At 35.5% G+C, this 15,919-nt stretch overlaps 1 protein-coding gene across 2 annotated transcripts in view; it reads left to right on the top strand.

Moving 5' to 3' along the window:
- Positions 1-15,919, top strand: part of LRP6 (LDL receptor related protein 6) — a 192,066-nt gene that overhangs the window by 94,021 nt on the left and 82,126 nt on the right. For both annotated transcript variants that reach the window (XM_087855642.1, XM_045781475.2), the window contains exons 5-7: positions 1,057-1,188; positions 3,962-4,358; positions 5,740-5,911. In XM_087855642.1, the coding sequence (XP_087711768.1) occupies positions 1,057-1,188; positions 3,962-4,358; positions 5,740-5,911 (701 nt within the window). The remainder of the gene's footprint in view (positions 1-1,056; positions 1,189-3,961; positions 4,359-5,739; positions 5,912-15,919) is intronic.

Raw genomic sequence — 15,919 nt, 5'->3', positions numbered from 1 at the left:
CTGCATTGCTTTGTATCCATTTAGGGGGAGATAGTTAAATAATGAATATATTTTTTGGAATCTGATGATCATGAGTCCATAAAAATGTTTTTAAATGTATGTGTTGCCCTTTTGTAAAAATATTTTATGAATTTTTTATTCTCATGGTTAGTCCTTAGGAGAGAATTTCTCTGTTTTTTGGTGCTTTTTTTTTTTTGTTTTTGTTTAATGGCACTGTTGATCCTTTATGTTTTACTAGTTTCAAATTTGCAGTTATCATTGTTTTATCTTTCATATTTTGTTGGTCTCCATCTTATGTTGATTTTTTAATGAATATTATTTAAATCCATCCCTTTCCATAGTTTTGGCAAAGGTGCTAATTAATCTCTGCTTCTCAGTTTTTCCTTGTTGAATCTGTTATGCCTATCTTTTCAATGTTAATCTTTCCAAAGTGGATTTTTCAACATTTAATTACTTTTCTTGGCTTTCAGTGCCCTCCACCACAATTTGTTCCCATTCTCTGTGCTCACTCAGCTGTAACTCCGATTAGTCAACAGAAACTTTAATAGTTAGACTGTTTGCCTTATTATCTCACCCAATGTACAGCCTCTGAGTTTTTTTTCATACAGTTTTACCACATTTGAAATGTCCTCCTATCTATTTTCCTATCCTTCAAGGGTCCTGTCATGTCCTCTGTCTTCTTTAATCCTAATTTACTTTCCATTTTACTCTGTACTTATGGTCTATCATGTGCAAGATAGCATTTAATTTCGTTGTTTTGTATTGTTTTCTAGTTTGTTAATTTTGGCATACTGACTAGATTGTAAGCTCTTTTAGGGCAGGGACCTCCTGCTTTATTTCTTGTGTATCCCTCTTTGGGTACAAAATGCTAAGTCAGTTCTCAGTGATTAATTCCTTTCCTTGCAAATGGTTTGGTAGTCAAGCACCTGGATGACATTTGGTAATAATTTGGTTTATCACAGTTGCTCATGTTATGGTTGTTAACCTTTGTGTACCTAGAGTGAGGGAGGGCATCTATAATCATTGGTATTAATCAGTGTGATTTATATTTGACAGCTACAAATCCATGTGGAATTGATAATGGTGGTTGTTCCCACTTGTGTTTGATGTCTCCAGTCAAACCTTTTTATCAGTGTGCTTGCCCAACTGGGGTCAAACTCCTGGAGAATGGAAAAACCTGCAAAGATGGTAAGAAAGATGGTCTCCAAGAAGGAAGAATTTCAGATACAATTGAAATTCTTTATGATTTATTTTATTTCTCTATAATAAGCTCTGTAGGTTACAGTCTTTGGGAGACTAGCTGCTTAATCTTTGTCTTCACAATCAGTTATATAACAGGGTTGTTTTGTGTTTTAGGGCATCTCTTTAATACTGTTTTGTAAGTTATTTTAGCATTTTAACTAAATTTTTAACATGCTATTTTTGAAAAAAATTAGGTGCTATCTCTTTTTTTATGAAATGTCAGTCATTGATATCGCAATTGATTGTTGTGAAAATGAGTATTTTCTTAAAGAATGTATTTTTAACAGTAGGTAGCATTTGTAAATAAAGGACCTCTGTGCAAGGAAGCAGTTTACTGAACTTTCGACTATAATGACTTATCATGGGGTAGATATAGTTCTAAAAAATTGTTGAATGATATTTTTAATTGCCTTTCAACAACAGAGAAGTGCTTTCAGAAGAAGAAAAAAAATCCATATTCTGTTTCTAAAGCAACCTCTTTCTATACTTAACCACTGTCTCTTCTTACTCTCTTAATTCCCTATCGAAAGAGGGCATATTGGAGAAATACGTTGCTTTAGGACGTTTCAAGGGACTTCTGGTTTGGGAGAACACCAGTTCTTCTCTTTTTCTTCTTAATGAGAATGTTATTCTTCATTCTTACCCCTGTGGATCACTATCTGGTTTTCTAGCCACCAGCAAGACCTGATAAGAAAATTGTTACATTTAGCAGTGGCTTCTTTATCTAACTCTGAAAAGCAGAAGCCTTTATTTCAGAGTGGGTTAGGGAGTTCCTGGCAAGGGGGTCAGGGAGTCAGAGAGATGGAATTGAGTTGGTGTACAGGATATTTGTCATGACTTGGCATTGATAAATTATCCTCATAGTCAAAGGTGAAGCTGGCTGACTCTTGTGAGGCGGTTTCCATGGCAAACAATAATTTGGTTTCAGTTTAAAACAAAAGGTTTTTGTAATGTTGCTTTTTTGTTTAAAAATGTAGCTTGAGTTTAAAACAGAAGATTTATTTTAGCAATAGTGGTCTGTCTACTCCCTCATAGCAGTGCAAATGTACATGTTTAACTAGTATTTTGAATTTTAGATGTGCATTTGGCATGTAGTAGCTTCAAGTTAACTATTCTGTTTTGATCACCTTGCTCAAATTAACAGCTTCACTTTCTTTGACTTCCTTGTTTGCAGAGTTTTGGGGCTGGCTCCTTTTGGTAGTTAGCAGAGGTAGTGAATGGTACAAAGTTACTCCTATTTGGTGCCTGCTGTGGCATTTAGGGCTGTATTTTCTCTAAGATCGAGTTCATTTATAATTAGCCCTTAAGTCAAAAAGCTGTTGTTGAAAGTTTTACTCCTCTTCTCAGTTTTTTCAACTATAATTCCAGATTGATGTGAAGCTAAATGCCAGTATTTTCTTTTAGACTCACTTCTTTGGGAATCTTTTTTTTACTCTTTCAGATGTCATCTTGCTTACTATCTTTTATACTTAGATGATTTTATTGATGCTTTACTTGAACATTAAAAAATTAAAACAGAAGATTGAGCTTAATGTCTTCATTCTCAGCTGTGTTTTTATTGAATACTACTTTGAGTTAAAAACATTTCATAAATGGGGCGCCTGGGTGGCGCAGTCGTTAAGCGTCTGCCTTCGGCTCAGGGCGTGATCCCGGCGTTCCGGGATCGAGCCCCACATCAGGCTCCTCCACTAGAAGCCTGCTTCTTCCTCTCCCACTCCCCCTGCTTGTGTTCCCTCTCTCGCCGGCTGTCTCTCTCTAATAAATAAATAAATAAATCTTAAAAAAAAAAATTTTCGTAAATAAATCTAATCTAAAACTCAGTGAAATAAAAATTTGAAAGTGTTTCTTTTCTAATGTTAGTAATAATATATTAGCTAACATTGATCAAATACTTACATGTTCAGTACATTCCTGAATATTACATGGATCTTATTTAATCCTCACAGCAACCTTGTGGGATATAGATGAAGAAATTAGGTTTAGAGAGATGAAGTTTTGCCTAAGTTTGAATAGGAATTTGAATCCAACAGCTCTGTCAGATCCACAACTCTTACTCTTAACCAGTGTTTTTTCTGATTCACTTTCTTTGCTGCTGCTTTTTCCTTCACCATAGCCCTCTTTGTCATTAATTATGTCAGGTATTGCCTTATAGTTGTCTTAGTTAAGACAGCTTAACTGAAATATAATTTACGTACTATAAATTTCAGTCATTTCAAGTGTACAGTTCAGTGGTTTTTAACTAATTTACAGTTGCGAAACCATCACAATCCAATTTTGGAACATTCTCATCAGACACAAAAGATCTTTGTCTTGGATTCATTTACCTTTGTAAACATACTTCTCAAACAAAGGACCTATATCCTATGTCTCCTTCTTCCTTTAATATTCAGCTACTCAACTTCTTAGTCGTTATGTAGTCACTCTTCATTATACCTTTAAGTAGCTGTTATTAATTCCAGGGGCTATATAACAAATGAACCAGAGAAGGAATCAAAACTTGATTTGGAGAGCTGAGCCATTATAGAGCTTGACCTCATAGTCAAGCTATTCCTAGGTCACTATGTTACTTTCCATTTCCACCCTAAATGGACCCTGAGTATCCTTTTTTACTCCTTTACTTTTCAATTCCCGAAGAAGTTCTGCATTCTTTATTTAGAGTGACTAAATTTTGACTGTGGGTTTCAATTTTTTCTTCATTTATCTCACTTTATTGTTCTAGGTGCCACTGAATTACTGCTTTTAGCACGAAGGACAGACTTGAGACGCATTTCTTTGGATACACCAGATTTCACGGACATTGTTTTACAGTTAGAAGACATCCGTCATGCCATTGCCATAGATTATGATCCTGTGGAAGGCTATATCTACTGGACTGACGATGAAGTGAGGGCCATACGCCGCTCATTCATAGATGGATCTGGCAGTCAGTTTGTGGTCACTGCTCAAATTGCGCATCCTGATGGTATTGCTGTTGACTGGGTTGCCCGAAATCTTTATTGGACAGACACTGGCACTGATCGGATAGAAGTGACAAGGCTCAATGGGACCATGAGGAAGATCTTGATTTCAGAGGACTTAGAGGAACCCCGAGCCATTGTGTTAGATCCCATGGTTGGGTAAGAAGCTCTGCTGATAGAAAATTTTGCTTGGTGTTTCTGTTTTCTATAGGTTCCTAAAAACATTGACAAAAACAATATGAAGTGTGTGTTGGTTTTCAATAAACAGCTCTTCAGTGGCTGTTCATTTTTCGAACATAGTGATTGGAATAAAATCTCAAGTTAAAGAATTGCTAAAGAATTTTTTTTTCCTTGAATGTTTTAATACTTTTTCTTTCTAAATTAAGTCAATGCTTGCTGACTTTGGGTGTTGGCTACAGATTTTGCTGAGGTTGCATCATGACCATGAAAAATGTGGAAAGAAATTGTTTTCAGAATTCTTTCTCTTCCCCTAGAAGATTTAATTTCATCCCATTTTCGAAACTTCTAGAATGATATGGTAAAGGATATATCTTACTTTGTATATCCCAAGATATGTGAATGACTTGAATTTTTTTTTCTTTTTTTTTGGTCATAACACCCTGACCACAATCCAGGGAAACACAGCTTTCTGTATGCTCACCAATGTTATTTGTTACTATGAGATTCATTCTAAGGGTGAACATAGTGACAAATTATTACACTTCAGTGTATATCAGTGCCTTGGAGCCGCTCAAACTCCTAGGAACCACAGCAGTTACTTAGCACTACAGAAAGAGTTAGTTATTTTGGGAATTCAATTTGTCATCTGAATATTACTATTGGGATAGCCTTTTTGTGTTAGAGATGACAAGCCAGCAAGAAAAAAAGATGACTGGGGTGTCTGGCTGGCTCAGTACGAAAAGCATGCAACTTTTGATCTTGGGGTCGTGAGTTCAAGCCCCGTTTTGGGTGTAGAGATTACTTAAATAAAAAGTTTAGGGAAAAAAAGATGACTGTTAGTGGGAAGGAGTACAAAATATTTTGAAAAAACCTAACTAAAAATGGAATCTCATTATTGGAAGGCATTTTTTAAAAAGATTTTATTTATTTGAGAGAGAGAAACAGAGAGAGCGAGCATGAGCAGGGGGAGGGACAGAAGGAGAAGGGGAAACAGACTCCCTGCTTAGCAGGGAGCCTCATATGGGGCTCAGTGTGGAGCTCAATGTGGGGCTCGATCCCAGGACCTGGAGATCGTGGCCCGAGCCGAAGGCAGATGCTTAACAACTGAGCCACCCCCCTGGAAGGCGTTTTTATTTTCAGTTCTAGAAAACACTATTTGATCTGAAAATTTCCTCAAGCATGTATATACTGCTGTTATGTCTTAAACATAGATTTTGAGTATGTTTAAGTCCTATTTTTTTTTTCCTTCTATGCTGTTAACTGATTCCAGTGTGATATGAGGGGTGGACCTCACCTTTAGAATATCTGAAAGTTACCATTTATTATCTGCTTTTAGCTCATTTTCTGTATACTTCTGTAGGTACATGTATTGGACTGACTGGGGAGAAATCCCGAAAATTGAGCGAGCAGCTCTGGATGGTTCTGACCGAGTAGTGTTGGTTAACACTTCTCTTGGTTGGCCAAATGGTTTAGCCTTGGATTATGATGAAGGCAAAATATACTGGGGAGATGCCAAAACAGACAAAATTGAGGTTTGTTCTTGCTTTTTCATTTTAAAACCAGTTTTATAATGGTTTTTAAGTTGATGTTAATTTGATGCAAATATTCTTGCCTCTTGTCTGGGGTGCCAGAGTATCTTTTACGGAAATTTTATTCAACTTTCAGGATGCTAGGGATTATGTATTCTTTTCAACTGAACCCTAAGATTTCTGAGCTATACTGGCATGAGAAATGGATATTCCTCTATTTCTAGTCCTAAAAGCTTATGCGAGTGATTTTCCTCATTATGGATAAAGCCACTGTATGAATTTCCTAGAGGGACAGTTTCTTCACAAATCAAGTATTATATAAGACCTATATTAATTACTTATACTGATAGTTCTGTCAGGAGAACAAAGCCCATATGTGTATATATAACTTTTGTTGTTACTGGTGTTGGAGGCAGGTGGTAGCATATATTAAGTATTAAGGTGGTTACATGCAAACAATTTTTAAATTGATTTATGAGCTGTATAGGAGAAAGATTAATTAACCAAAGCTTGGGGGGAAATATTTACTGTATGGTAGAATTAAGTTGTAGCAATCAGAATAGAATTGTGGTGGAAACAACCAGTGGTGAATCACAATAAATCAGTGGTTTATCACAATGTTTTGTAGATGACATATACCTTGATGTTGAATGTGAACCCTAAATTTCACAACTTAGAGTTAGGCTGTGCTAGAGGTCTTATGGATCACGTACTTAAAACAATTTCTTTAACAATATTTCTTTGGGGGATGCATGAGTTCTCATATAAGGAATAGCTTAGAATGGCTATTCAGAGCCACAGCACATATCTCCTAACAGATAGATAATTTGGTCTCCAAAGCCATTATTTTAGAAAGGTAGCTCTTAGGAGTGCCGGGGACTCTGAGGGAATCGTGAATTAAAGGGCCTTCTTTTCAGAATGGAAACTTGGAATAGAAAAATCCATTAGTATTCCACAAGGCTCAAATACTGAAAACTGCATTTCTTATTCTTGCAGCTGGTTTGCATTAATAGAAAATTTTGCATAGACTTGACTATATAAATTTTCTCCCTCTTAGTGTTTCACTGTCCCCCTCCTTAAATCCAAATTAGTGTTTGAATCTTTAACAGCTTAGAGTGCAGCGCTAATGAGACCAAAGTTATGGGTTCATTTTTTTTTTAGACAGGCTATTAGCTTCCTACTTGGGCCAGCCTGAGTACAAATTGCACACCCATTCCCAAGCAGTTCACAAATGTGTATTGTTGACCAGCTGTGGACCATACGTGAGGGTATATGTATTACCACTCTTAGAAAAACAGTTTAAAGCTCATGTGTCCATAAGAATGTTTGTACATAAGGGAAGATTTATCATTTTGTAGGGATTTTTAAAATTCTATATTTGGTATCTTTTTAAGCTTACTATGACTGATTGATTAGATTGTAAATAAGACATTTGTTTCTTACTGGGAATATTTCATGTCTTATTTTTCACACTTCAGGTCACTTTCAGTGTAGAAATTTATTCAAAATCAAATAGTTTAGGAGGGATTTAGGTAGAGAAGTGCGAACTTTTGGAGGTTCTGAGTGACAGTGTTTGAGAATAAGAATGAATCATTATCTAACAACATATAATATTGATGAAACAGGATTTATTTTCTTGGTTTGCAGTAAGTGCAGTAGATCTTAAAATTAGCATTCATTCCAGCCTGTTCTTTCTTCTTGAGCGATATACACATGTATATGCAGTGGTGTCATTTCCTCCCTCACTTCCTTCTTTCCTTCTTCCTCGAGTGGTACCAGCATCCTTAAAAGCCTGCCTTTCACATCTATTTCTCTTCTTCCAGGTTTACTCTCTGTCCGCTTTTTGACAGATTATTTGGGGTTGGTGGTACATCTATCTCTGCCAGATTATACATACAAAAACCTCCCCTTGTTCTTTCCCCTGGAGATTCTTTTGAAGTTCCTCTAATTGAGCATCAGTGCTTTTGTCATTTTCTTTTCATAGACACATCTGGGAAGTAAAGAGAGCAGGTATTGTTATTTATTCTTCTTAATTTATGATGATATGTAAAATTTCTGGTATATGGCATGTTAAGGAAAGAGCACAGCTCTTCATCTAAAATAATCTTGCATAACTGGGGGGAGAAAAACTGTTAGTTTCTCTTTCTGAGACTAATGGTAGCTATAGGAGCAACTGCCACAACCAGCTTTCCATCTCACTTTACTTGATAGTAGATTGAATATAGTGAGCTTGAAAACTTTGGGAAAAATATATAATTTTTTAAATGCTTCTTTTTCTGAAGAGATTATTTGTTAGCTTTTGGTATGTAGCAGGGGATCCTAACTACTGATCTTACCCTGGTCTAGGTGATGTGCTCTCTTCTGGTCCAATACTCTTAAGAAATCCTCCTAGTAGATTTTTTCAGTCACCTGAAACTAATGTAACATTGTGTATCAACTACAGTTTGTTTTTTTTTTTAAAGAAAGTTTCCCAGCTTTTTGTCATGTCTAAGAATGAAAGCTGCTTTCTCCTGGGACTCTAAGAAAATATTAAATAATAGTTGTATAGCCCTGTTCTCTTCTGGAAGACTTTGAGTTTACTTGGGATCACACTGCCCTATATGTGTTTATGGTACATTTGAAAAGAAAAGATCGTGATTTGGTAAATTTTTATGTAGCAACTGTAAGGCATAGGAAGCTCTTCGTTTTGTGGGAAGAGCTCAGAATGTTCACCCATCTGTGCTCTCTGTGCTGTCAGTGGAGATTCCTTAGATCAGGTTCTCACTTCCTTTTTTGTAAGTGGTGATATAACCAGATGCTGGGTATATTGGAGAGCTGCAGGTTTCAAAGATTGGGTTTTTATCATGCAGAGTGGCAGAAAGAACAAGTAGGTTATCTGAGGTTTATAACCAGCTTCTGCAAAGAGCGAGGGGAGACAGGGAGTTGCTAATGATGCCACATTTTTTAAAAGATAGTTATAATATTGGCTGATGCTTTAATATAAGAATGTGTTTAGGGGTGCCTGGGTGGCACAGTTGGTTGGGTGTCCTACTCTTGGTTTTGGCTTGGGTTGTGGTCTCAGGGTCATGGAATAGAGGAGCTCCGTGTCGGGCTCCATGCTGAGCAGGGAGTCTGCTTGGGACTCTTTCTCCCTCTCCCTTGTGCTCGCACTCGAGCGCGAGCGCTCTCTCTCTCTCTCTCTCTCTCTCTCTCAAGTAAATAAATAAATCTTAAAGAGAAAAAGAATGGGTCTGTGAGGATATATCTGATTTCCCTACTTGTCAGCTGATAGTGACCACTTATCTGTAGGTGTTATATAAAAGGTACCTGCTGGTACTTGTTTATGCTTCTTATTCATTATGCTAAAATCATTTCATCACCTTTTACAAACAAGCTTCTTGTTTACTTGTCTGCACTGAGCTCCCCTGCAACCCCCCCCCCCACCCCTGTGCCCACCCAAGTTTTTACTGTAGTGTTCTGGGGCTTCCTTATGTAATACTAAAGCATTAGCAGAAAGGATCATTTCTGTTTTTCTGATAGGACAATCATCAAATAAGCCTTTATTTCTATTTTATAAGACCCTTCAGTGGGCAAAAGCACATTGTGTCTTAACAGCATTCATATTTTTCTTGGTCAGGTTTCGCTGCCAAAAAGATCTATTGCATTGAGGGTATGCACTACGCTTTTCAGTAGCAAAGACATATCATTGATAATTTAGAAGTTTAAAGCATTTTCTTGCCATTATATAAAGTTAAGAATGTTACTATTAGCTTGGGTTTTTTTGTTTCGTTTTGTTTTGAGGATGCTTTTCTCATATACAACTTACCTGATTGACAAAATTAATCACTGTGTTTTGAATCACTGGTTTTATTGAAAATGACATCAAATTTTTCTCACAGTTTATTTTTTTATTAAATGCTTTTTATATCCTTTTTCCTTCTTTGGTTTTTGAGCTTCTGACAAACGCAATAATACCTACTAGTTACAGATAAAAAGAGGTTTCTTACCTACTTTAAGGGTATGTAAATTTTTTAGTCTCTTACTATAAATTTTCCTGCTTTAGAGAATATAATGTCCAGAGGTAGTTTTGTCCAAGTTTAATTATACCTGGCACAACTTTGGGAAACAGATTATTAGGGCTTTAAGTATAAAGAAATTTTGAATAAAGAGGGTATTATTGTGTAGGATGTGTGCTGAAAACTTAACAGTTGGTGAATGATCTATTTCATATTCTAAGCCTAAAATTGTAGGACTACATTTTCCCCTCATGACAACTTCCTCTGTTTTATCAATATCCTAATTTGTTTTCCAAGTATTCAGATTCCTTTGTAATTTCTTTGTCTGGCTTCTTTAGCTTGTGTATTGTGAAAGTCTGTTAAAGTACACAAGGGCCCATTTACGATGATTTTTTTTAATCGTTTCTAAGATTAATTCTTCCTTAAGAAATTGTAATAATATAATCATCTGCTGTTGAGATAAAGCTCTTTTGATTATATGACAAGTACCAACAAGTACTTCCTTTTGAATCTTTGCCAGTTTATAATATTCAGTGCTCCTTAAAATTGATTTTATTTTCAGTTTTAGAGAAATATTCAAGATAATGAGCCTACGTACCTGAATCTTTGCCCATTTCTGCTACTTTACAAAACTATATGAATGTATGTGAATGTATATTTTCCCCCATTTGTTCCTGGCATGTTATAACTGAAGAATGATATTGATAAACACCATCATCAGATTCCTCAGCTCAACAGAAGACCTGGATTAGGGGCTTATATTCATTGAGTTGTAAACATGATGCCATTCTTTTATATCATCTTGCATCTGTTTGGGGTGTCTTTTATGATAACATATTTTTGAATTCCTATTTGAAAGTTACCTTTTGATGTACAATTCAAGCAACATTATTTAACTTGTTATAATCTGCAGAGTACATCATCTAATTATATACCCTGTTGTCTCATTATCCACTCTACTTTGTCTGACTCTAAAAAAATTATTGCACATATATAATGAGGGAAACCTTGATGATGAGGTAATCATGCTTTCCTGAAATGCCACAACAAACCCTTAGAGCCTCACCAAACAAGATACTTTGCCTCACTTAGGAGTTAGTATAGTTTTATCTTTGTAAATTAGAAAAATCTCATGCGTGTTATTTTAGTGACCAAGTTTGAACTTGCTCTTGGATCGTTTTTAAAATGTTCTGTTGTTACCCTTCTTCTCTTGTTTTAGTATAAAACCATTTAATATGTGTGGAAATATTTTTAGTTTCAATCTTCCTTTCTTGTTCCTTTGGTTTTTGTATTCCTGAAGTAAAAGAGTGCTGATTTTAATGTCCTACTTTCTTAAGAAGAGAAGTTAGCTTCTTTACAGTTGGTAACGGTATTTTAGTTATGAGTGGTAATCTCTAGATCTTTATTGAAACATTTTGTAATAGCAGACCCTAACCTTAATTCTTGTTTGATTTTCCATTTAACTGAGTGACCTTAGATAATTCACATAATAATCTGGTCTTTGTATCTTGACCAGTACGATCATTTAAACCAGATGATGTTTAGGTTTCTTCCCATTATAGCATTTTCTGGTGGTTTTTTTTTTTTTTTTTTTTTTTTTACTAAATGCGTTATTTTGGATTAAGAACAGATAATACATTTGCCTTGGGAGAGTTGCTTAAAGGAAATTTATATTCAGATGACATGAATATTTTCTTTTTTCTTTAAATTTTTCCTTATACTGTGCATTGTGAATCCCTATTAACTAAAGAAAACTTTCTTGTTGGGGTTTCAAAATCTTTAGTAACTCAATTTTACTGAAAGCAACTTCTCCTTGTAATATTTGTTTATGTTTTTGTATTGACCTGTATACAAGCTATTCCATTATTAACGTGCTTGGGAGGTTTAAATAAACGTTTAAAGATGTTGTTTGAAATTAGCCAAACATGTAAATGTTTTTTTTACTAATGGAGTCCATGTAAAACATTAATTTTCAGGAGGTTATTTCTCTGTAGGTGGGAAACTATTATACTTTTACAGGGGTCATAGCCATTTTATTTTTACTGTTTTTTAGAGGGTTTGGAGAGGGTAGGCAGTCAAATAATGGCAAAGACCACAATTTTAGGACTTCTTGGGAGGGAATTTGCAAAACATTGAGCAGTTAAAAGTGACAAGTGTTTTAACTTTGTACTTAAATTTAAAATTATCACCAGCTATTTAAAGATTCTGTATAATAGTTATTCCTTAAGTTACCCATAATGAAGAAAGGCTTCTTCTTCAGTTTTTTTGCACTTTAAGTGTAGTTTACAATTTAAAAATTTAGACCTTCTAAGAATACTACAATGCAGGCCCTATTTTTTTGTTGAACTCATAGATTTACCAAACCGTTCATTCACTGAACTATAATGTTTTTTGTTAGATTTGATCTGAAATAACTAAATCTTGGAGAATGATTAGAATTCCTTTGGTTGTAGTGAGATTTTCAGCAGACTGGTATTTGTTTAGTATTTCATTTATAATTACGAGCTTCTGAAATTTTCTGGCTTCTAGAGTTTCTAAGTAGGAATGAAGTTAGAGGCTTTATGCAATTAATATCACCCCTATTCAGAGTTTTTTGTTTTTGTTGTTCATTTATTTTTTATTTTGGCTTGACTAATGACTTGGCTTTATATTTGGTTAAGATTTATAATACTGCTTTCGTGTTTTAGCTACAGTGTTATTCTTAAAATATGAAAAAAAACCCTCCTGTGCCATAGTAGATTTTATTAGTCTCAAGATAGTAGGTAAACAGTGTTTCATGGGTTTTCAAAATTGTTTTTGCATAAAAAAGCTGCTTTTAGTTCTCATAAAATTAGCTATAGTTTCTAGATAAAATGCTCACAGAAACATTTGTTCTTTCTGTTCCCCGTTTCTCTTCGTAAAATTCAGCGTTCTTTGGCGCTTTTTGCTTAGTTTAGTTCTTTTATTTTGCCTAAGGTCATAGAACTTTCTTTCTTTTTTTTTTTTTTTAAAGATTTTATTTATTTATTTGACAGAGATAGAGACAGCCAGCGAGAGAGGGAACACAAGCAGGGGGAGTGGGAGAGGAAGAGGCAGGCTCACAGCAGAGGAGCCTGATGTGGGGCTCGATCCCATAACGCCGGGATCACGCCCTGAGCCGAAGGCAGATGCTTAACCGCTGTGCCACCCAGGCGCCCCTAGAACTTTCTATTTAAGAAAAAAAAAAAAAGAGCGAATTCCACCTTCCTGATTCCTAATACAGTACTTTATATATTGTGCTATGTTGCCCTTTATTTAGACTATTCATTTTGAGTTAATTTCAGACTTAAACAAAAAATTTGCAATAATAGAATCCCAGTTTCATTTTACATACTCATAGTACAATGATCAACATCAGGAAATTAACATTGATACGATTTCCATTATTCCTATTATATTTATTAATTGGAATTTTCCTGTAAGGAAGAGCTGTTCCCTAGCCTCTATTCTGTTTTTCATATGTATATTAATATAGAACCATGGATATTTATTCTATAAAATTATAGAATATTATAAGGTTATATTCCATTATTATCATTGTATGGTTGAAAAATTATCCCAGAATTGGCATTAGTAGCCCTTTCAACTTGATTCCTGTGACCTTTTCATGAGCCTCCATCTCTTTTATTTAATTGTGGTAAAAAAACAAACACATAACATAAAACCTACCATCATAACCATTTTGAAACCGAGTCAAGTAGTGTTAATTATATGCACGTTACTGTACAACACAATCTCTAAAACTTTTTCATCTTGCAAAACTGAAATTCTGTCAAACAGCTTCCTTTTCCCCTCTGCTCACGCAACCACCATTTTACTTTGTTTCTAAGAGTTTGACTTCTTTAGATACCTAAAGTGGAATCATAAAGTGGAATAAGTGGAATCATACAGTTTTATCTTTTTGTTGCTGGCTTATTTCACTTAGCGTAACATCCTCATAGTGCCTCCATTTTGTAGCACATAACAAGGTTCTCTTCTTAAAGGCTGAATAATATTTTCTTTTATGTATGCACCACATTTTCTTCATCCGTTCAGTCATTAGTGGATATTTAGGTTAGTTCCACCTTTTGGTTATTATGAATAATGCTGCAGTGAACATGGATGCTCAGATAAATATCCCTTTGAGATCCTGTGTTCAGTTCTTTTAGATACATACCCAGAAGTGGGATTGCTGGATCATGTGATGATTCTATTTTTAATTTTTCAAGGAACCTCCATTATTTTAAAGCACTTTCTGAAACAATATATTCAGCTTTATCTTACATTTCTCTTACCTCAGCCCTGGAATCAACTATTACTCTAAGGAGCCATAGTTCTGTTTAATGAAGAATAGTATATATCTTTTAAAGATTTTATTTCTTTGAGAGAGAGAGAGAGCGTACGCGCACAAGCAGTGGGGAGAGGCGGCGGGAAAGGGAGAAGCAGGCTCCCCACTGAGCAGGGAGCCTGATGCGGGGCTCTATCCAGGACCTGGAGATCATGACCTGAGCCGAAGGCAGACACTCAGCCATCTGAGCCACCCAGGCGCTCCTGAAGAATAGTATTTGAAAACCAGTATCTGGGGGGTGCCTGGCTGGCTCAGTCGGAGGAGCATGCAACTCTTGATCTCAAGGTTGTGAGTTCAAGCCCCACGCTGGGTGGAAAGATTACTTAAAAAACAAAAAACAAACCTACTTTAAAAAATGATAAATAAAAACTATCTGAACGTAAGGCATACTCACTGGTACTGGAGTATGTTGCCTTTCAATAATAAGGTGTTTATTATTATTTCTACTCAGACTCCAAATAGAACTTATTTTAGTTGTGCTTGAAGAGAATGAAAGGAAAGAGAGCACTTTTCCCTTGTTAACATACTTAGTTTCCTGTATTAGAGTTTTTTGAAGGCCCTAGGACAGTGGGACTCTAAGAAGTGTCTCATGAAGGAGTTGAGTATAATTGACCAAGGTGGTGGTGTATTCATCGTAATGATGCCTTGAACTGAAAATCTGTTTTAATTTTCTAGTTTTCCTGAGTAATTTTGGTTTTAGAAAGCTTTGGTCACAATAGCAATTCTTAGCTCTCTCTGTTAAAAGAGCATAGTAACTGCAGTTGTTTAATGCTCTAAGCATGACTCCTTGAAAAAATAAAACTACCCAATGAAACTATGATATTTTCTCTTTTCACATTAAAAATCACTTGTATTTACTGAGACATAATAAGTCTTGACCTAAGTTAAAAGGCTTTAAATGCGGGACTGTGATTTGCCCTTACGTTCTTTTACACAGGTGCATGGCATCTCTTTACTTCCCCTGCTAGTTCCAAAGCATTTCTCTTTACTTGTCACCCCAGTGAGCTCCTTCATGATTGAACTGTCTTTCTTTGGATATATAGTCCATTTTTAAAAATACCATTTGTGCGAAATTATATTTTATACCCTATTATCAGCCTCCAATGAGATCTTTTGTCTCTTTATATATAAATATTAATTCACTACTTGTTTTGGATATTGGCTGGAACATTAGAAGAGGAATGGTTCATTGTGAGCATAATTTAAGCTTTTCTTTTAGGATGACTTAGTATTCCCACTCTAGCTCATTTTATGATAGGTGCCTGGTTGTCCTGTTGTCATCTATTTTTTGAACGTGTCTAGTCAAGTGAGGTTGTATAGCAACAACTTTGGTAGTAGACTGGCTACATTCCAAAATTTCATGGGTAATCTTGCCTTGACATTTCATAAGCTGATGAAACTGCTCAAAAAACCAGATGTGGTATCTATGGAAGGTTTGCTATTACCTCCTTCCTATGGAGATACTCTGGTTAACCCACATCTGTTTCCTGTTGTAGCCTATATTCTCAGTGTGGTTTGTAATATTTGGGAATGCCTCAGAATAGTTAAATCCCTACCACAATGTGGTTGAAGCAGTTGAAACCACTGGAGACTCTGGTTCAGATTTGGAGGTAGATTTTAGAAGTGACAGAAGCCCAATTTCAGTTTAACTAATTAAACCACTCTGAGGTA

The sequence above is a fragment of the Ursus americanus genome, chromosome 25, assembly GCF_024610735.1.
Source record: "Ursus americanus isolate L20-20 chromosome 25, mUrsAme1.1.p, whole genome shotgun sequence".
Lineage (NCBI taxonomy): Eukaryota > Metazoa > Chordata > Mammalia > Carnivora > Ursidae > Ursus > Ursus americanus.
The sequence above is the reverse complement of the archived record's forward strand: the minus strand, read 5'-3'. Positions and strand labels throughout refer to the sequence as shown.